This window comes from Numenius arquata, chromosome 9 (genome assembly GCF_964106895.1).
Source record: "Numenius arquata chromosome 9, bNumArq3.hap1.1, whole genome shotgun sequence".
Lineage (NCBI taxonomy): Eukaryota > Metazoa > Chordata > Aves > Charadriiformes > Scolopacidae > Numenius > Numenius arquata.
This window is the reverse complement of record NC_133584.1, coordinates 55,454,991-55,477,083: the sequence shown is the minus strand read 5'-3', so window position 1 is coordinate 55,477,083 and position 22,093 is coordinate 55,454,991. Positions and strand designations below refer to the sequence as shown.

Genomic DNA, 22,093 nt, shown 5'->3' with positions numbered 1-22,093 from the left:
TCTACCTTGCTTTCATCTGAGTGAGTTTAATAGCCCAGAGAAGGGCCCAGTGAGTGCCAAGACCAGAGCAAGGAGAGGAGCAAGGTGGGCAGGAGGGTAAGGAGAAGGAGGACCTCTTCCCTTCTGCCCTGGCAAGCAGTTCAGCATGAGTCCATGGTCTACCCCTACAGAAACAGTCGTGTAGTTTTCCCTCAGTGTTGCTCTGTTGGCTGTCTCCTTGCAGATTAGGACAAGCAGCAGTGCCAGCACAGAGGATGGGGTGAAGAGGAGGGAGGGCAGCCTTGGCTTAGACCGAGTTAGCTGTGGTGGATCCACACCTTTCACATTGCCAGCCCTTGACTGGAAAACCACTCTGATTTAAACCCTCCTCCTCTTTTTTTTTTTTTTTTGTTTGTTTGTTTGTTTTGTTGCTGTGGCTTTCAAACAGTTTTAACCAACAGCACCAAGAGCAGCCGAACAGGTGAGTGAATCACAGGCTGTAGAGCATGGCTGGACAAATATCCGAATCTGATCAGATCAAGCAGTTCAAAGAATTTCTCGGAACATACAATAAACTTAGAGAAACTGCTTCCTGGATTGCATAAAGGATTTCAGTAGCAGACAGGTTAAACCAGAAGAGATGACTTGCTCAGACCACAGCCTACGGAAGCATTTAAAAACAGCACAAAGGATCTCCATAAGATTTCAGGAGTACCACCCACATTCAGCAGAATGAAGCTCTGGCAGCTAAAGCAGGACTGCTTGGCCAACCTCATTGGACAAGAGCACTCTGTTCACCTTGGGGTGTGGGAATGGGAGAGAATGTCAGCAAAGTGAAAGGATTCCTTAAAAGAAGGTAGACACTGTATCATCAAACTGCAGCTTAAAAGTATGAGAAATCTTGGTTTGCTTTGCAGGAGAATGTGAAAGTTGCACAATGTCAGAGCACTAGGTATGTAATCAACTTGGTATGTGAGCGCAGGGGGATGTCCTGACCACCCTGCTGTTTTTTCCTGTATGTATTCATCATGTACTGTCATGTCACCAGAAACTGTGAACTTCCTGGCTTTTAAAGGTTCAACCCCAGAACACTTCTAGTTTAAACATCTGAGACTGCGCTTAGAGAGCCATCACAGGCTCAAGGAAGCAAGCAAAAGGTCTGTGAGAGGATATCTGCTCTGAAAGAGGAGCACTCATCCAAAACAAGGCAGAGCTACACTGATCCTGTAATTCACTGGAAATGTGCTGTTACAAAACCATTATAAGCACATTTTATCTGGCACAAACAAAATAGACCGGGGTAAATGTTCCTACATAGGTGCAACCTGAGACATACTGTTCAAAGCAAGAGTAAATGTGGAAACAACTTAGAGATGAAGTTAACAAGATACAGCCCTCTTGACTCACCCATCATCATTCCAGTCCTGGCTGTTAACAGTTCAGTCTCATCTCTAGAATCTAACCTTGGTGATTTGTGTATCAAATCCCATTGCCGCTTGTATCCCAAACTCAGGAAAAGATGGTGTTACAGTTTGAGAAAACCTGTAACAATTTATTGTAATTTAGACAATCATTCTATCACCTGATGACCCTTCCCCAGCCGGGGAAGGGGAATCGGGGAAAAGAAGAAACATGAGGGTTGAAATATAAATAGATTTAATAGGATAAGACTAAATAATCAACAATAATAATAAAGAACTAGTATTAATCCTGATACTAATATAAGACATACAAGAATTATAGTCTGCCAATTCTATCAGCAGGAAGCTGTGCACTCCCAGCAGGGGACAACAAATGTTGGACACTATGAGCACTACGGCTTCGGGAGGAAGGGAAGGGCTCAGGGGTCCGGCACGAGAGCAAGAAGTCCTCTGGACCACCGCCATCAAGGGAGAGAGAATCTATGCAGCAAACTTTCTAATTTATATTGAATGTGATGTTTGTGGTATGAAATAATCCCGTTGGCAGCTTGGTCAATTGCCCAGGCCTCGCTCCTCCTCATCTCTGCACCTGGCAAGGCTCGAAAACACTGAGACCTTGAATCCCACAGAGCCTAGCTGGCTATAAAGTAAATATTTTCACAAATTCAGATACTTTATGGATAAATTTGGATAAATTCCAAAAGTGGGGGTCTCCCAGGCATTAGAAGAGAAGTTAGTCCTGTGTCGCTCAACCCAGGACAGATGGCAAAACCTCTCAGAAGCTGGGTACAACACTGCAGGTTCTTATTATTTTTGTTGTTATTATTATTTTTGAGTCTGGATTTTGAACAGTCGGCCTCTCAGAGAGGTGAGTTTTAGAAATGGAAGGACAGAGTGAATCCCAAGCACATTGGAACTAATAGGCGGATTACGATAAAAAGTTTTGAGGTGAATCTAGCAATGCCTGGGGCTTCATTTATTATCTGTCTCACATAACTTTATATAGTTTTTCCCACTTCAATCTTGCAGAAAAGAATATGGAGGGAGTCCTAGCAAATTGGTACCTAAATCCACTCAGCATGATGATGTTGAAAATAAGGTTAATCTCATTCTGAAGTTCATTAACAGGTCGTTTTAATTTAAGACCTGGAAGGTAAAAAAAGTGCTCTACTCGATGCTTTGGCTGGAGTGGTGTGTCCGGATGTTGCTGTATTGGAGAGCATCCAAAGGAGAGCCATGTGAATGCTAAGACATGAGCAGAGTGCGACCTTGGGAACAGGTTGATGGCTGTTGGCTTTAGATAGGACAAGACTCAGGTAAGGACACAACAGTCTGTCACTTAGTAAAGGACTGACATAAATGTTCACAGCGACAGCTGGGTGAAGGGTAATGTGAAATCACACAATCTGAAAAAAAGATAAATAAGTTGGTGATTATGGAAACTGTGTAACTTCAAAGGTTGGAGGCACTGAATTTGGCTACTCAGGGCAGCTGCAAAGTTCCCTTCAGTGGAGGTTTTTAAGAACAGACAATAAAATTGCTGTCATGGAAGAGAGCCCTTGATTCTGCCCCTATGTGAGTTTGTGGTGATGGGGCACCAGGTAGATTGTTAATCTTTTCCAATTACCTCAATTAGCTCTTTCTTTTTCTCTACACTGCTTCAATTTCTGTGCATTGAATGAGTTCAAAGAGCTTCAGAGGAGACATGCAAGACCACCGATTGGTGTACTCAGAGCTGTGTTTGGACTCTGCTCTACCATCTTAGACAAGTTCTGGCATTCCTTTCTGGACCACTCCAGCACAGCATTCCCACTGGTTTAAGCACAGAGGAGCTGAACTCTATCTACAGCCTTGTCAAGGCTTTCCCTGAAATGACATTTCCAGAGAAGGGCTCTGGTTCACACCCTCTTCTACATCAAGTCACATTTTCCATCCTTGTTTATGAAGCATATACTTTTCCTTCTTGACCTATGACTTCAAATTCCTCTATTCCTCAGTAAGCTTTCTCATGAATAGGTGATGACCTTTTTACATACTCAAATAGTCTGCGTGGAAAATGAAAATAATTTAGTCCCAGCTCTCTGCAGATCAGGCTCAAATCATTCCATGACCAAGCAGGACTTCCTGCAAGAAGAAAATAAATCTGCAAGACTCACGTTTGCAAGGCACGGTAGCTGGGATAGGAACCACTCAGCCAGATAACTGAGAACACAGAAAATACCGCCCAGCTGAATGGCCAAATTATCACATCCTTCAAGTACTTCTAATGCTCTGAGAGCAGCTGACAGAACTTTCCAAGGGCATTTCAACATAGTCTGGACAGTACATCATCCTAGCCCTCCTGGAACAGTTCGCAGTTGGACCTCCTGCTTGTCAGTGGAGAACAGCAATCTGCTGGATCGGTGAGGGTATTCTGACATGAATAAACATTAACTCAATAGTTATTGGCTAAGCATTACCTGAGGGAAGGAGGAAGGTGTGAAAGTATCTGCCACATTTGGCAAGACATTAGCACTGTCCCGGCTGCTGACCTCTCTGGGAAGACACCACACTAACGCTAGACCTCTGGCTTGCCTCCCTCATGGGGCTGGGTAACAATGTTCACCTGCGCTTATACCCATTTCACTGTGTTGGGATAGGAAAGGCCTGCTGAGAACTAACTTTTCTTCAGAGTACATACCTCCATCTTTGGCAGGGAGATGATGCCCACATAGCTCATGGCTTCTCTGGCCTTACCAGCATAACATGGTGCGGACACACCTGGGTTGTACCAGAGCCAGAAGTAATGTATTGTTGACATGCTGTATCATCCCTTGCAGCAGGGTTTGGTAGCTCATGTCCGGTGGCCAGACTGCTTCTATAGACACTTTCACAGCCCTGTGGCTTGTTACTTGGGTTTTCCTAGCTCAGATAACCTCTGTTCACTGAGCAAGACCTGGCTTATTCCATCTTATCCTTCTGCCTGACTCCTAGATTTCCATTCTCTTGTCTCTTACAGGCAGACACATTTGGTAGCCTCTCTTAGCCTGCCAAGCCATGTCTTCTTCCTAGAGTCTTTGGGACAACATTTCTCATTTGATACCAGAGTTAAGGATGGGAAGATTTCCTGGTTCTGAACACATCTGAAGCACAGTTTCCAGGCTCACAGTATGAGAGACGTGGACATACTGGAGTGAGTCTACCAAAGGGTGATGAAGATGATTAAGGGGCTAGACCATCTGTCATACCAAGGGAAGATGAGGGAGCTGGGACTGTTTAGCCTGCAAAAAGAAAAGCATGGGGGATCTTCTCAATGATAAGTAACTGATGAGGGGAACTAAAGAAGCACCCACCCTAGAGTGGGTTCTTTGGTGAGGGATTATGAAAGCAGAACCGTAAGTTGAAACAAACATTTATTTATTAGAATACACAGAGTTACTCATCCTCATGCAGCCATTCCAGAAAGAGGTATCTTATTACTGTTGGCTGAAACTTTTCTATGCTCTGTATCTGGGGATGTGACTCCTCCTGTGCAGAAGTAGAGATGAACACACCTTTGGCGTCACCAGGAAGAGGGTAACAAACAACTCTGCAGCTGCAACATGTCTTCAACCAGCAGAGCTCTTTGTGAGGTGACTATTAGCCCATAGCTCTTGGACTTCTCCTAGGGCTGTAAGACACATCCTGGGTCACTGAGCCTATGACTGACGTGTGTGATCAGCCTCCTAAATTCTGCTTTAAGAGGTTTGTCAAGCCTCACTGCAAAAGCAGTAAATTGTGTGTCTGTTTTGACTCCTTTGTTCACACTGAGAGACCATTCCCCAGCCTCTCTAATGGGTGGTGGTTGCTTAACGCCATAAGCAGATTTGCACTTGGTTGGATGCAAGGATCCTCTAGCCCAGTTGCTGCTTGTCCAACGTGGGCTACAGCAAAGCCCTAGGGAAGAGTTTCACAAAAGCAAAGTAAGCTTGTAGCAGCACATCTTCAGAATTTCTGGCTGTCAGAGGTACAGGGACTTCTGGAGGCAGAGGCAAGACCTTGGTGTTCAACAGCCCTTAATGTGCCTATTAAGCTTACACAAAAAGAAGTAAACTGTAAGAAAACACAGGAAAACATCAAACATGTGGATTAGGGTCAGGTTTGGTTTTTAAGTATCAAACTGGATGATATATTTTCTCCATGGCCTCATAGCAGCATACATGACTTTCACATTCCCCATCAGTTGTCTAGGCTGAAGAGTCCTCTGTCATTCTAGCACAGCAATCATCCCACCTCTTTGGTGCTTGTTCTGCTCTACATCTTTCTAATTGGGCTATATCTTTTTTGAATTTAATTAAGCTCAGTTGTCCCCATGCCAGTATTTTCCTGTGGCTTAAATGGCTCTGCCTCCCTTTAGGCATTTTGGATGAAAGGCCTATAGTGCCATGGGGTGTGTGGAGGTGAGGGATGCAAGGAGAGAGGAACCAGGAGCTGCTAAAGATTAGATGGTGTGAAGGGAGGACATACGTGGCTGGCACAAGACAGTCCAGTTCCATGGCTGCCCAGTAGCTTATAGCAGTCCTATTTTACCTCTTTCAAACATCCACTGAGCACTTTCTCAGTCACTGGATCTCTGGGGCTAAAGCCCTTGTTTTTAGTGACCATCCAGTTTGTTATTCCTCAACCACCACAGAAGAGCTTCCCTTTCTGTGTATAAAACATGACCTTTGGGTAGTGCGTAATAAGTTGGATGATCAGACAATGTTTGTTTCAGACATGAAACACACAATGACTTTCAGAAACACACACCCAGGCACAACAATATTTCATGGGAGAGTTGGCTAAAAGGGAAAGGGGGGGCAGGGGAAGTCGCACTGACCTTAGATAACACATCTGAATGCGAACAAAAATAAAATAAACACAAATTAATCAAGGACTCCAAATTGAACAGCTAAATGATAAGGATTTAAACAGGCAATAAACAGGCTGTGAGGTACTTTCTCTGTGATGTTTGAGGAACTGTGTTATTCCAGCTTTGTGCCTAGTGTGGCCCAGGGGGCTGAGCCAGCTGATATGCTAAAGGGTCTGTAGGACTTGAGCAGAGGTTTGGTTTTCAGGGGGGCATTTATGTTTTTTTCACTGAATTTCACTGAATTTTTAGAGTTGGAAGGGACCATAAAGATCATCTAGTCCAACTCTCCTGCTGAAGCAGGGTTGCCCAGAGCATGTCAGAGCATGTTACTCAGGACTGCATCCAGGCGGGTCTTGAAAATCTCCAAAGAAGGGGGCTCCACACCCTCCCTGGGCAGCCTGTTCCAGGGCTCTGTCACCCTCACTGTGAAGTTTCTTCTCATATTTGAGTGGAACCTCCTATGTTCCAACTTGTGCCCGTTGCCCCTCGTCCTCTCACTGGCAACCACTGAAAAGAGTCTGGCTCCCTCCTCCTTCAACCCACCCTTTAGATACTTTTGGTGAGTTAGTTACTTACATGCAAATGGATGCCATGGCACTCACAAGCAAAGGGATGAATGGTCTTCGTGCCACATGGCGCATTAATATGCCAGGTTGAAAATAGTAGTAGCTGGCATCAAAGTGAAAAAGGCATTTAAATCAGCGCTTCACTGGAAAAAGAAAGCCCTGCTTAGGTCTTGCCCTCTTCTTGGCATTTCTTCCTCACCTCCGCTCAGAAGGTTTTTCTTAATTCCAGCTAAAGACCTCCTGCTTGATCTTTGTGTTGGAGTTTTGCAGAAAGAACGAATTAAAAAAAAATAAAATGCAAAACAATGAGTTCCCCTCTGCTATTCCAGCTCTTTGCACGTAGCTGGGTACCTTGTGTTTTGAAAGATTGTGGAAAAACACATGCCAGGTATACATTTGCTTACCTCTGCTGGCTGGGATGGGAGAAGGGAGGTAGCTATGGCTTTCCCTTCTTCTCACCCTTTTTGGAGCATCTGCAGTTATTAGTGGCAGGTCTATCTCACAGCTAGCATTAACAAGGCAGGAAATTTGGAGCTCAGCACTGTGTGAGTACAGGGAAGGTGGAACTATCCACGTACTCCCATATCGATATAGTGAAGAGTGAGGCCTAACAACATCCGTTGAAGTGGAATTTCCATGGGCTTCAATGAGTTTTGGATTAGGTCCCTAAGTCAGGCCAGCCACGGGTTACTTCTATAGACTGAAGTACTAGAAAGTCTGATGACTGCATTCTTCCTGCTCATTTCGTTTTATTAACCTCTTGATTTTTTTCCTGTTATTGCTGCAAGCGCAGCTGGCTGTATAGGAAGCTACTGCATGTTGTGTAGGTGTCAGCCATTTGGAGTTTGTATGATCCCGCTCTGGACAGCAGGAGTTTCCTGCCTGAGGGCCTGGCCTGTCACACCTAGCAACAAAAATGTAGAAGTACAACATAGCATCCACCTTTTGAACAAAGAATCGTATAAATGGAGGGAAATCTCCTATATCAGTGAAAGCAGATCTCTGTTGTCCATATCTCATAATTCCCTTCTGTAGTTATCAAGCCTGAGAGAAAAAACAATTGTTTACTTTTTGTTCCACTGATCTCACTTCCAGCCTCATTATTTTTGTACTGGTCTGTCTTCCAGAGCACAGGATAACTCAGATGTGCTAAATAATGGTAATATTTAACTTTGAAGGCTACACTTGTCTATAATGTTTTAAAAATCATCAGAGCTCATTCATCTTCATCACTGGCATTAGGTGTGAGGTCAAAACAGAATATCATCAACACGAATGGGACTAGTTTGTTTTACTAATGTTTGGAAGATTTTAAGGAATATTAGACTTCAGACGGATGCTTGGCCTGGTTCAAAATGACATCACACTTCAGATTTAGACCAGGGATGATCCAGCATTGTGAACCCCCATGGTGGATGTTAGGCTCATACAGCATAAGAGCATGGCAATGCAAAGACAACTTGTACCTGATGGCAGGTTTGCTCATGAGATCCAACACCGAGCTGGATAGAGGAGTGGCATTTCTCAGGCCCCAGGGTGCCTTCAGAGAGCTTAAACAAACGTCTGCCATGAGTAGATGACCATCTGAGGTCTCTTTCTGACCTGTTTTTCTGGGAGACCTAGTAAATAGCCTGTTCCTTGTCTCAGACAATGCCAATGCTAAGATTCACAGAAATTATTCAAAGAACAATACGGGCCAGTTGGCAGCACAGCCTAGGCTGTCTTGTTTCAGAGGGAAAATGAGAGTTCAGGCATGCAGAGGTGAGCTGTGCCCTGACAGATGGCCTCAGGTTTAGGGAACAACTCCAGATTCTTATGTTGCACTGTTGCTATTGCACGTGTTTCTCCTAATCCTAGCATGGCCTAAGGTAAAATGCACATTTCAAGATCAGAAATATTCTTCAGCTCCTCTGCTCTCAATTGGATGAGGCTGGTGCCTAACTTTTGTGGCATGTCCCATGGCACATCTTAAGAGGCACTCGTGTGTCTCTCAGTGGACTGTACAGACAATCTAAGTCTTCAGTAGGAGTCTCCTCTGCTTCAACACCTTCAAAAGTCCCCACATTAGGGACAAGGGAAGCCTGCCTTAAGTGCTGTCAAATGGATTAGGTCTTTGCCGGGTTTGCTACTATGGTGCTGAAACAGTGCTGGAGCCACCATTGCAAGGCTGCCCAGAAACAAGGCATTTAGGAAAAGAGCAGGCAGTTTTGGAGACAGATTTTAATTAATAGCACAAAGCACTTCCCCTGTGAGGACAGGCTGAGAGAGCTGGAGTTGTTCAGCCTGGAGAAGAAAAGGCTCCTGGGAGACTTCATAGCAACCTTCCAGTACCTAAAGGGGGCCTACAGGAGAGATGGGGGAGGGACTCTTTATCAGAGAGTGGAGCAATAGGACGAGGGGTAATGGCTTTAAACTGAAAGAGGGGATATTTAGATTAGATATTAGGAAGAAACTCTTTGCTGAGATGGTGGTGAGACACTGGAACAGGTTGCCCAAAGAATCTGTGGATGCCCCATTCCTGGAGGTGTTCAAGACCAGGCTGGATGGGGCTTTGAGCAACCTGGTCTAGTGGGAGGTGTCCCTGCCCATGGCAGGGGGTTTGGAACTAGACTATCTTTAAAGGTCCCTTCCAACCCAAGCTATTCTATGAGTCTATGATTCTACGATCTTTAAGGTCCCTTCCAACCCAAACCATTCTAAGATTCTATGTTTCTAACGTCTTGTGTGTCATTACTGAGATAAGGGCCAGTGGTCACGAATGGCAATCGGACTTTTTAAGCCATAGGCTTGAAACAGGACAGATAGTGAGAGGAAGGAAGGAAGTGCCATCAGTCCTTTTTTACAACCGGAGACACTTGAGGCATGCACAGGCTCATCCGGGATCTCAGCCATAGGATCAGTTGACTCAGATTTTCAGGATCCCATGCAGGAATTTAAAGAATTTTTCCCTGAAAAAGGAACAGTAAAACAATTTCAGGAGCAAGGGGCATGCTGTGAACAGCCTGCCATAAGGCACGTAGGGACAGCTTTGGAATGAAGATGGGTTTTACACATTCAGCCTGATGGTTGCTGAGGGCCAAGCCTGTGGTCACAGGAGCGAGCCGAAGCAGGAATTCTAGTAGACCTTTTCCTCTGTTTATGAACAATTGGGGGAAGCTCTGCTGTTTTGAGGAATTTCCGAGGACAGTAAATTACATACTAGATCACAGCTCTATTATGTTTTTGGGGAAGGCATTTGGAAATTAATGTTTCGTATTAAGATTTAAATGGGGAATACATGCAACTCTACTACTCACAGGCATCCTCAAACCTGGCCTGCCACAGCATTTTCTCTCCTGTTGAGGTGGGTTTAATTGGATCCTGGGTTGACAGCAGCCAACCGTGTAAGCAGACCTTTGCTATCTCTGTGTTTCCGGTCCCTGCTGCCAAACAAGGATGGTATTAGCTGACCCTACTTCACAGGGTGTTTAGAGAGAGCCTGAGGCAGGAATAACCCCTTAGTGCTCACCCTGTTAAAGGGAGAGCTGTAGAAATACCTAGAAGGCAAATGAGGCACAGCTCTCCCCTTTCAGCCAGAAGGAAGAATTTCTATTCCAGGAGTGATCAATTTTAGGTCACCTTTGACTTCTTCCTAAAACAAATATTACTTTGTATAAATTGGCTGATTGAGAAGACACAAGGGAGATAATTTTTTTTTCTGGGCTGGGAAAAACCACCTTCGTATTCAAAAGTGGTCCATTAGAAGGTGTCTAAAAGGTGAGCTAGATATCCTATTGTGGCAGGTTGACCCTGGCCTGAAGCTATGCACCCACACAGCCACTCACTTATTCCTGACCCACCAGCAGGAGGAGGGAGGGATCGGAAGAGCAAAAGTGAGAAAACTAGTGGGTTGAGACAAGTACAGGTTAATAAGGGAAGGAAAGAGGAAAGAAAAAATAAGTGATGCGAAGACGATCCCTCACCACCTCCCACAGGCAGACCAACGTGCAGCAAGTCCCCAAGCAGTGGCCACCTTGGAAGACAACCCTGCCCCCTGTCCCTGTTTTTTCTTGCTGAACGTGATGTTAAATTGTTTGAAATATCCCTTTTGTGAATTCCGGGAAAGAGAGAATGCCTTGATGCTGTGCAAGCACTGCTCAGCAGTGGCCAAAACATTGGTGTGCTATCAACACTGTTTTAGCCACAAATCCAAAACACGGCACCTTATGGGCTGTTATGAAGAAAGTTAACTCCATCCCAGCTAGACCCAGTACATCATCTTGTTTGGTTTGCTCAGATGGGAGCTATGATGGAGCAGGGAGGGCTTTGGGGCAGGATTCATCACAGGCTTCCACAGGGATACACTGAAGTTTGGAGAGAAGAAGGAGGCTGGGTGCAGAAATGATGCATTAAGGTTACAACATCCATGCCATGTCATAGGATGGTTGCCAGAGTGAATCCTCCCTTACAGGCCACCACCACGAGCAGACAAGCCCTTAGAATAGGCTGCAAATGTAGTCAAAAATTCCATCACAAAGTCCAGCAGTGCAGCATTATAACATGCAAATATAGTACTCTAATTACTCGACAACCTGCCACAGTGAGTTAGCTGCTCTGCAGGAACTGCTCTTTCCTGCAGAAAACATGGGTTGGATAATTCATCCATCAGAGAGAAATAAGCCATTGCAAATCATCTTTCCAAGCTCTTTCCCATGCTCCCTGCTCCTGCACACCCACCTTGTGCCTTCCATCTCACCCACGTGCCTAATACAACCTCTCCAGCCCACCACAGGGCCACCATCATAGCCCTCCTCCTGCAGTTTCTGCCCTCATCCTGTTCAGTCCTCATGCAGGATGATGCCAAACGCAGATAGGGGGGAGAAGCTGCTGCTTCGTTACCAGACACAGCAGGTACTGGATCAGATTAGCTGATGGGTGGTAACTGCCCGTAGTCACGATGAGCAATCTGCAGGATCATTTGAGAAATAAACTCTGCATAACCATGCAGCTACAGTGAATCAGCTCATGAATCACAGTTGGATCCCTCTTTGAGATGACAAAAACTGGAAAATCGTTTTCTGAAAGGAGCTTGGTTTTACTGTACATTTATCCTATCTGGTCTTAAAAAGCCACAGTTCTTACACAAGGCTAGGAAGGCCCAGAGAAGCTGTGAATGCCCCATTCCTGGAAGTGTTCAAGACCAGGCTGGATGGGGCTTTGAGCAACCTGGTCTAATGGGAGGTGTCCCTGCCCACGGCAGGGGGGTTGGAACTGGATGATCTTTAAGGTCCCATCCAACCCAACCCATTCTATGATTCTATGATTAGTTCTAGCAGCAAATCATTTCAGTTTCAAGTGCAGGTACATTCAATTTACAATGTGCAAATATAGCCTCAAAACTAATGACGCCCTCACAGATGATGCAGTTCACACCCATCCTTGCCTACTGTAAGCCCATATTTCTTCTGGCAAACCACAAATTGCAGCCATGAACGGCTGCAGCAGCAGGGAGGCTTTCTTGATTAAGATGAATGGGTTAAAAAAGGAACTCTAGTAAAGGCTGCGCTGGTCTTTTGTGTTTTAACAATGAGAGGAAGCTCTGCCTAGTTTGAGGAATTTCCCACGTCTCCAATTCAGACTTTGGAAAACTGCTTTATTAAGCCTGTCTAAGAGGTGTTAAAAAAATAAAAATAATCAAGGAGATTAGGACAAAGATATCTTCCCGGAGCCTACGCATGTTCTGTTTGTTTGTTTTTTAAACCTGGATCACCGGAGGCAAACGCAGAGGAGTCTAGGGAAGTTAAATAATGACAAATGCCAAATACACCGGGCTCCTGCTGAGCTGGCTGAGCCATTAGTGAATTCAGTCAAGTGTCACTGCTACGCAGATGTTAAAGATTTGCCCCTAAATTTTCTGATGTATCACTTCATTCTGCAACGTCGCCAGACATCACAAGACAGAATAAGTGACAGAAACAGATGAGGAATTTTCTGGGTGAGAGGAAAATCTATGGGTTGAGAAATGCCATTTTCACCATGCAACAGCAAGTGATGGAGCGAGGAGAAACAGAGCCTCAGGCTTCCAAATTCCCAACATCCTTTCCCTTGCTATTCCCTTGCCTGTTACAAGCTCATTGCCTCCCATAAAACTGTCACTGAAAGCGAGAGTTACAGCATTCAAACAATTACACCTTTCTCCCCCAAACCTGAAAGCTTTTTGTGCAGGTAGGTGAGCACCACTTTGCCACTGATGGGGAGAGGGAAACACGGCTGGACAAGGACACACCACAGCTGTGGTTTTTCTGAATCCCAATAATTTAAGCGACCAGTGGGTACTGCTGCACCAGAATGTTTGGATGGAGCACAACTTTGGGGCTTATAGAAGTCACTGCAGGTGAAAGCATCAGAAAAACATCCCTGCATCCCCCTGACACTCAGCACTGCCAACAGCACTCCAGCACTCCAACATAACACCGAAAAACTGGCTTTCATTTAAGCAGCTCAAAACACAGGTAGAAAAGAGTGGAAACAAGATAAATGTGACACTCAAGGACAATACACAGTAGTGTCCCAGCCTGTGGCCCGGGGTGCCCCAAGCCCCTCTCCCCTGTCACCAAGGGTCACCTAAAGTGAAACTGAAGGGGGATGCAAGAGGTAGCTCTTAAAAGAAACAAACTCATCATTTTGTACAGCTGACAAAAATACCGTGCCTGTTATCTGCATTGCAAACCCCAGCCACTGCAAGCATGAAACAAAGTGAAAAAATCCAAATGCTATTGTGGTTGATCTGGGTTTTTTTTTTCTGAAGCTGTGTAGCATGCCTTAGGAGGTAATAAATGCAGTCCAGATTAGCACACTATTTCCGTGCATGTCCCTCTTTACCTCTGCAGCCCTGAGCTTAAACTAGATTGGTTATAGCTTCTATTAAAATTCACCAGCCAAGCTAACAGACATTAACACTATATCAGAAGCTTAAACGGCTTAATTCATTTCCTGAAAAGCCAAGAGCATCCTACAGAAAAATGTCAACTAATCAGCACAAAAACGAAACGTACGCCGATCCCACTTTTCCCAGTAGAAACCTGACGCAAGTTCACCAGCCATGCAAAGCCTGCACTGCAAAGCCAGAATCCAGCCCTGAAAATTCCTCCAAGCCGCCTTCACCTGCCCCAAACTGTTCAACCCCACAAGGAGACCGATGTTACGTTTCACACACACCATCCATACCTGTAGGGCACCCAGTGCTGGTCCTGTTAGAGTCTTTTCCCAACTGGTCCTCCTGCGCCGGGAAGGAAGCTTCCCATCCAAGTGTCAACTCCCGCCTCAGTCTCTGCCCTTTGTTTTCCCCAGAGCTGGAGACACACCTGCTTTTCCGTGTGTTGCTGTGGGTTGTTGGGCTCGGGGAGGGGTTGTTTTTTGTTTTGCTTTTCTTTTTTGGAATGAATTAAACAGCCTGTGAGCGATTCTCGGTAAGCAAGAGAGAGAACCTTTTGGCTTGGTGGTGATTTAATCAAGCAAACCCCGTGACCTCCCTTTCCTGTGATCAGTGGGAACTGATCCTTTCTCCACCAGCACGGGGTGGAGTTGCAGCTAAAAAACACAAGCCTGGAAGCGCTATGCTGGATGGGCAGGGCAGATCTTCTTTCTCCGTCTGTTGTGTCAGAGAACACGGTGATTCCTGCTGGTCTGAAACACGGAGATGACCTCTGGGCAGGAAGGAACCTGGGAAATATTTTCTAAGTGATTTCCTGCTGTTGGGGGCAAAGTGGATGCAAGTGACACTTGGGCGGGGGTGCTCACAGAGTGTGATTTCAAGATGAGGAAACCACTTTTTTGGTCATCAGGGGTGTGAAAGTAAAAGAAATTACTTTTTTTTTTTCTAGAGTAAACTGCTCTAAGAGCCTCAGTTTTCACTATACACAGTGATCTGGAGCCGAAGTTGTGTAGCTGCTTCCCAGATTTTCAGCTACAGTGCCTTTCATGCTAAGAGGTGTTGAGATACTCTGCAATTAAGTATAGGAGAGCCTTTCCACATGTGTTCATGCAGTGCTTGCATTCAGCAGCACCCCAGCGATGCAGCTTTGGCACAAGGGCTCTTTGTCAAGGTGCAGAAGAAATCTGGGCAGGCTCATGCATCCAGAAGGAGAGCCACCCCTTGGAATGATCCCCAAACTGTGCTGGGCAGGTCTTGCTGCCTCACACTGGGGCTCCTGGAGGTGGGATTTTCATGCACAAGCCAAACTACCGCACCCCAGAAAGATGGGGATGGTTCCCCAAGGCTCAGCCCTGGTTATGCTGATAAAATGAAGGACACTGTAATGACCTCCTTGCTTTTGTCTCTCCTGGCTATGCACCATTTCTGATGTTCTTGCAAGATAACACACTACAGCACCATGGCCCAACATCAACCCGTTATATGGCACAGGGCATGTGCCATCTGTGGTGAGTGTTGCTTTCTGGAGGAATCAGCTTCTCCTTCTTGACTGTAGAAGTAGCTGAGGACAGCTAGTCTCTCTCTGCTTCAGGGTCTGAGTGAGGTGTATCTGGACCATCTTTCTGAGGGTGTCTTAAAATGGAAAATTGTATATAGGACTCCAGACTCTACCGCTAATGGCATCCTTCTTTCTGGACACAAGAAGAATTTATTTTAGTACGTTGATATCTTGACTCAGGATCACTTTTTAGTTACTCCATCATGATGCAGTTCATACTATAAAGGCAAGAAAGGACATTGGAACATTTCACTGCTGAATACATCCACATGCTCACTGACGTACACTTTTTTTGGCACAGAGGAGAGAAAGAGACAGAGAGGGAACCTGAGATGTGTACCCCATTTTTATGTGCTTTCAATTAATGAGTGTAATCCATATTTCCTTACATTTAACAGCGGTCTCTATATCTAACAGTAGTCACTTCATTTCAGTGAGCTTTTCAGTTTCATTTGCTTTTGTCTGGCTAGAGCTGAAAGTTTTATTCCCATTTATCTCCTTCTGTTGGCTGGGATGAGTAAAATGTGATGGTTGTGACATCTAGGAAAGAAAATGCTGTTGAGATACTACAATTAGAGTGACAGAATGATTATTTCTTTAAAGTAGTGCACCTGCGTGATTATTTCTGAAAGTATATAGAAACGACTCATAGTATGCTTATTGTTCAGTCTTGTTTTCCTGACTTTTATTCCCATCTATATTGCAGTTTGCTCGTGGGTGGAAGATGGTTTCCATCCCACTGGTACTTTCCAAGGCTTCAGAACTGTTCCTATTCAACATAGAGATAAGTTTAAAATGTACAAGAAAGCCTGGGGCAGATTTTACTGTCACATCTGGGAACTGGAGAGAAATGGACGCTAGAAAATGGTTAGATAAATATCAAAACCAGCTCAGAAGAAAGTATTTAAATTTGCTCAGACAAGAGATGCTTATTCTCTCTATTGACTAATGGGAGCTTGAAGCCTAGCTCAGGAGCAGGTAGCTACATCACTGGCATTTCCAGTGCAGTGAGATGAACAGCACTCTTTGTGGAAAGACCTTGCTGCAATCAATGTGTCATTAGATTATGCAAAATGGAATGGTTCTTTGGACTTCGAGATAAGAGCTGACAGGGATGGGTCAGCGTCATCATCATCCAACAACTCGATTTTCCAAGGTGCAGACTGGTGCTTAGGCTGGACATATACACATTTTGAAGGGAAAAAGGAAATCCTGAGCTCTTGATATTTGAGCAGGCGTGAGTAAATGCAAGCTATTTCATGGCTTGGATTAATCTGTTTTAGAGATTAGGAAAGGCTTGCAGGACCTCAGGATAGTCCTATCAATTTTTCTTCTATATCGTGTGCTCTGTCTTTGCATGGCAAAGCTTGATCAGTTTGTACAGCACTGAGCACTATGGGGCTCGGAAGCTGGCTGGGGCATCTCGGTACAACTATATCCAAAATAAAGCATTAAATGCCATGGGTCACTAGAAGAATGGTACAGCAGGTATCTCACAAGCCTGTCCTGTCTTCAAGGAGTGTCATGACCATCAAGTGAGCTGCGATGCTCTAATGTACACAGGGACAGCAAAAGGATATTTAAGTTATCCTGGTGATTCTGGCAGGGAGCGAAGAATTAACCTTTGCTCTTACTGGGGACAGCAAATCCTGAATTCACTTTGTTCTAATGTGCTGAGAAGGAAGGAAGTAATGAAATGTCTCATTATACGTCTGACTTGAGTAATATATTTAGAACTGACAGTAGTGCTGAAGGCTGCACAGTTTTAGACCAAAAGGAGCGACGTGCTCTGGACTATCTCACAGTTGAGCCAGTGCTCAATTGAAACTATTTATCTGCATGAATAATGTCCCTGAAGATTACTTTTTTTTCCTGAAGCACCAGGAATTCATTGCAGTGATAGAACAATTAATGTGGGTATTCGGAGTACGCCAGTTGTACATTGCCGTTGCCCAGCTTTATGGGTTTGTTTTAGGTTTATGTGACTCGTGTTTATAATGTGTTTTTTTAGGCTGGTTACCAAACTTGTATGAGTTTCAGCACAGCAGAATGATGACTACAATAATGTGTAATGTAATCATCATGTTGAGAAGGCATAAACTGCTAAATGGCTATTTAATCTTCTAGAGAAAAGCACAGAAAGAGCAAGTGTGGGAAGCCGAAGCTGGACAAGTTTAATTTAAAAACAAAGCTCCACATTTTTAATAATCCCAGCTATCAACCATACATGCAAACTTCCATGTGATTCTCTACTGCTTGACATATTTCTGTCACAGCCGGCTGCTTTCTTACATGATGTGCTTCATTTTTCTTCATTATTTGACTTAGCATAGAGATACAGGTGTTTGACATCCCTGATACAGGACCTGCTCTTTCAGCTTTTAGACTCGCTGGAGATCTTCTGTTATTAAATTAGGGAACTGGGGACTTTAGGGGATTGTGGTTTTAACAACGTGTTTTGTCTGGGGTTATATAAAGCTTCATGTGCTAAAAGCAGTATTGACAATAGGCAGCCAGGGGCCTTCATAGCTGATAGGAAATCCCAGTGCAGAGACACCAGCCAAAGTAGGAACTTCTGCAAAATGATGGAGAACTCATTGAGCTCTTGTGAAAACCAATAAAGGAAGTGGAAAACGCCTGTAACTGGTAGCCTTTGTGTTCATGCGATTGTTGAATTTCCCCTAGCAGAAATCATGCAGTAATTCCTCCAGGGATTTTTGAGTCCCTACCCACAAAACACAACCCACCCATCTCTTTCTGAAACTTCAAGCAGCTTTCTTTGGGTTAGCTAAGACCTGTTTAAAATGGATGGCTTCAGGCAATGGCTTATTTTCCCCGTCCTTTCTTCTGACAATGGACAATGAAGGAAATGCTTTTTAATGGTGCATTACTAAACAGAAGTGATCACCTGAAGGGACTGGGTGTGGAGAGCTCTGCAAAGCTGTATCCTATGTAACATGGGGCTTGAGGAGTCCATACAACACATATTATCTGTACATAAAAGTCATTAATAGAAGTAATAGTAACAACACAGAGAAGCCCAGCAGTCAGAAGGATACCTTTGTGTTGAAGGTGTAGAGACCCAGAGCTCCTGCTTTGAAGAGCAGGACAGGTAGTAGCTGGAGATGCACAGATGGGACAGGACAGGGACATAAGGAATGGTGCTGATCCTGGAATATCAAAGAGAGAAGAAAAAACTAGGACAATGCTCAGGCTAGACATGATGTGGGCAAGCGCAGACACCAGCAGAAGGAGATGGAAGAATGTTGTCATCATCCAGGTGATTCCATCAGTGAGACAGCCAGAACTCGGGTGGGGATGAGGGGGAAGAGGATATCTCCTAGAGCTGGAATCAAGCAGAACCTGCAGAATTTAGGCAGTGCACGAATGGGAGCTCTTGTAGAGTTATAGTTCCAGTGGTACACAGACTTTGGCATGGGAGTGACCTCACACACATGAAGAATCCAGCTGGGAGTGTTTTCAGGGCCAAGACCTTTCTCTTGAAAGTCTGGTCAGTGTAGCACATAGTCCAACACGGTGGGGAAGTTGATGTGTTAGATTATGATAGAAAAAATGGTATTCTTCTTCTGGGGCAAAGGGGAGGGTGTAGGGAAAGAGCTTCAGGAGCTTTTCTTCTCATCTTGTCACCATGACAGACAGAAAAGTGGGGACACTGAAGACTGTATGTATATTGCCTTTTCTTATGTTCTCACGCTCCTTTCACTTAGTACTCTATTTACTTAGTACTTGATTTATTTACGAGAGAGAGGAAACCTTACATAGGTAGACATTAGGATAATAAACTTGCCTAGGCAGGATTGGATTTAAAATCCTTGCTCTGACAGCAAATGTCATAAATGATATTAAGTTACAATACCTTGGGCAAGTTCTCCAAAGTGTTTTCTGTGCTTATGAAGGTGAAGAAGAAGGGAGCCTGTGAGAGGCTCCAAGGTGAAAGAATATGGGCTGTACAACCACTACTGCTTCACATTTAACGTGAGCTGGCTGAGGTACGTGTCAGTGGGTCGCATGTATATTTAGTTCATGGATTTGCATATCATTTCCAGTGAAAAGAGACCTTTCAACCCGGTCACAACCTGTTTATGCATCATGCAGGTTACTGGTTAAGAGCAATCTGGTCATACAGTTGCTTCCCAGTCACCCTTCTGCCTGACATGTCCATCAGCTCACTGCAAATTCCTAGCAGGCATGAGACAGCAAAGATCAGATCTCTCCATAAGAGCCATGGAGTCACCACATGGATGACTAGAGGTAATTGAGCCCAAAGAAAGGCAGATACAAAAAGGATTTATGAATTACAGCTTGCAGAGAGTCTGTATATATATATGTGTGTGTATATATAGCCCATTCAGTCAGCAAGCCATTTCCTCTTTTGCATAGAAAATGGCTAGGCAAAACAGAGACTTCTGGCCATACATAAACCTCTGTATTTGGTACAATTCCCTGTGAAAGGCACTTTTCCTGTGTGAATGTGGTTGGTTTTTTCCTTTCCAGACGTGAATGAGATGTCTTCACCATCATAAGTTCCCTCTATTAAATCAGAAGACTTTGCTGTCCGTCTTTGCTCTGGGACAAGAAACACTCTTTCTGCTGTTTAAAAGAAGTCAATGTTGCCACAAAGGTCCCCTGGCCAGATATCCATGACACTTTTAATGTCACCAAAAAAAAGACAACAGCATGTTTACTGGGAGAAGCAAACTAATTTGAGGAAGGAGGTTTTTTTAGCCATGAGTATGCTTTGTGTATTCCAATGTTTGTTAATTCCTTCCCTAACAGCCTTTAGACTGATCACACAGTTTCTCTGAAGGATGGAGATATTGTCGTTTCTTGTAATCGCAATGATAATAAATACCTACATGTTTGCTGTCAGAGACTGGGCTAAAGAACAAATACCTAAAGGACAAGTATGTTTTGTTTGGCTGTACAACAGCTGGAAAAGATGTCCAGCTAGTCAAACACCAGTTAAGTGGTTGCCAGCTATACGGCAAAGACTTTTGTCAGGCCAAGAGCCAGGGTTCGACAGACAGGAGAGATGTGAGTTGACCGATGGCATTAGGAAGGGAGGGAGAGTATAGAAATGAATTGGGGGGCACTGTGGGGAGGTGATGGATAGGTCTGTTGGAAATACAGGAGAGAGTTGGGAACAGATGCATGAGAAGCCAGAGAAGGACTACAGTAGGGTCTAGGGCAGATGTGGTGACTTGAGTATTGTTATGGTAAGTATAATAGGGAATATGGTGGGACTCCATGATACTGCAGTAGAAGGTGTTGGATATAAAGCTGGGGAAAAAAATTCATTACTTCCTTGGTTCATAGGGCAACTTGTATCTTTTTACAGTTCTATGCTAAGCAGGTGGGAGGTTGTTGAAAAGTCCCAAATGTTCCTGCACCCTAAGAACTGTGGCGAGAGAAGCCCAGGACAGTGTCCTGGGTGTGGAGCCAGAGCAGTGGGGAAAGTCACCCTGGCTCCAGTGGAAAGGCAATTAAACAGGCTTTTGTCAGTGTTACTGGAAGGGGAGAGGTGGTTCACCTAAATTCCTGTCTTCTATCAGAGACTTTCTTGTTTGCTTACAGCCTTGTGAAATGGGGAAACTCTGCCCTGTAACGGCATTAAGGAAGGCTGCAGTTTGTTTTCCAGGCAGAGTGGAAGGAATCTGGCACAGCTTAGCTGCTTAGCAGGGGGATGCTGACAAATGGCACCCCTACCCCTCCCCGAAACATCCCCCTCTCATCCACTACCTCAATTTTTGCACTATCAAGTTCTTGTGGTGTTTGGTTAAACTTCCTCCAAGTGTCTTTTCTTTGTGCCTGATCCATGATGTTCATCAGCCCATTAGTTGCTTTTTGCTCTAGATGGGCCGTAAGGAACTGAATTCTTTTGCAGATTGGAACCACCAGATATCCCAAATGCTGGATATTCAGCATTTATTTTTCAGGTTATCCTGTACCTTCAAGTGCTTTTCATTGGCATGGAAGTCTCCAGCACAGCTTCTGGTTGACTTGCAATAGCGCATTTCCAAGGACTGACAGATTCCCAGGAAAACCAATGGAAACACAGCTGCTGAGGGACCTAGGACTTGGCTTACAACTGACTGTGTGGATGTTTAACCCACAGGAGAAGGAGAGATGCAGTGCCAGGGAGAAGAAAAAGCTGTCTGTTCCACATGGCAAGAGCCTGGATCTGGCAGGGCAGAGCCCTCACTGGTGGGTACAGTCCCATGGCACCTGAACAAGGAAAGCACAGCAGGTCTGGTGACAGTGGCTGTGTTCAGCCATAGTCCCATACTTAAACAAGCCCGTAGTAAAGCTGTAGGTCCAAGGTGAAGCTGGGAGGTCACATCAGCGAGTTGATGTTGGGATTAGCAAGGTACAAGGCTGGGCCCATGCAGACATACAATGCGGCTTAGCCAGGGACTGAGGGCAAATCTTAAGTGTGGCTCCCGAGCCAAAGTGGGGTGCCCGGTGAGATGTTTCCCAGATTGTTCTCATACCTAAGATGTCTTCCCAGCAGTCTGATCACTGGGTACACAGCTGCACCCTTGCACAGCTGACCTTGGGTAGAGGCAAGCAAACCTCAAAGAGGAGGAAGGAGCTTGCAAAGCCTGTCAGGGCTCTCAGGGCCATAACACTTGCCCTTAGACATCTGAATCCATAGGGAATGATTACTGGGAGTATTTCAATGTGTAGAGATGCAGTTATATTACAGAACTCAAAGATGCCTAGATTCAACATGAAGAGGCAATGCCTTACTTGATAGGGTAAGAG

General features: G+C 44.8%; 2 protein-coding genes across 2 annotated transcripts in view; one reads left to right on the top strand and one right to left on the bottom strand.

Moving 5' to 3' along the window:
- The window catches only part of ADGRF5 (adhesion G protein-coupled receptor F5), a 44,106-nt gene extending 29,944 nt beyond the window's left edge, over positions 1-14,162 (bottom strand). Inside the window, exon 1 of the mRNA XM_074153103.1 lies at positions 14,043-14,162. The gene's annotated coding sequence lies outside the window, so the exon portion shown is untranslated. The remainder of the gene's footprint in view (positions 1-14,042) is intronic.
- Positions 486-839, top strand: LOC141468547 (mitochondrial import inner membrane translocase subunit Tim9-like). The gene is given in 3 exon segments (XM_074153653.1): positions 486-561; positions 564-619; positions 693-839. Coding segments are annotated over 3 exon segments (279 nt in total).
- Positions 14,163-22,093: the final 7,931 nt, after the last annotated feature.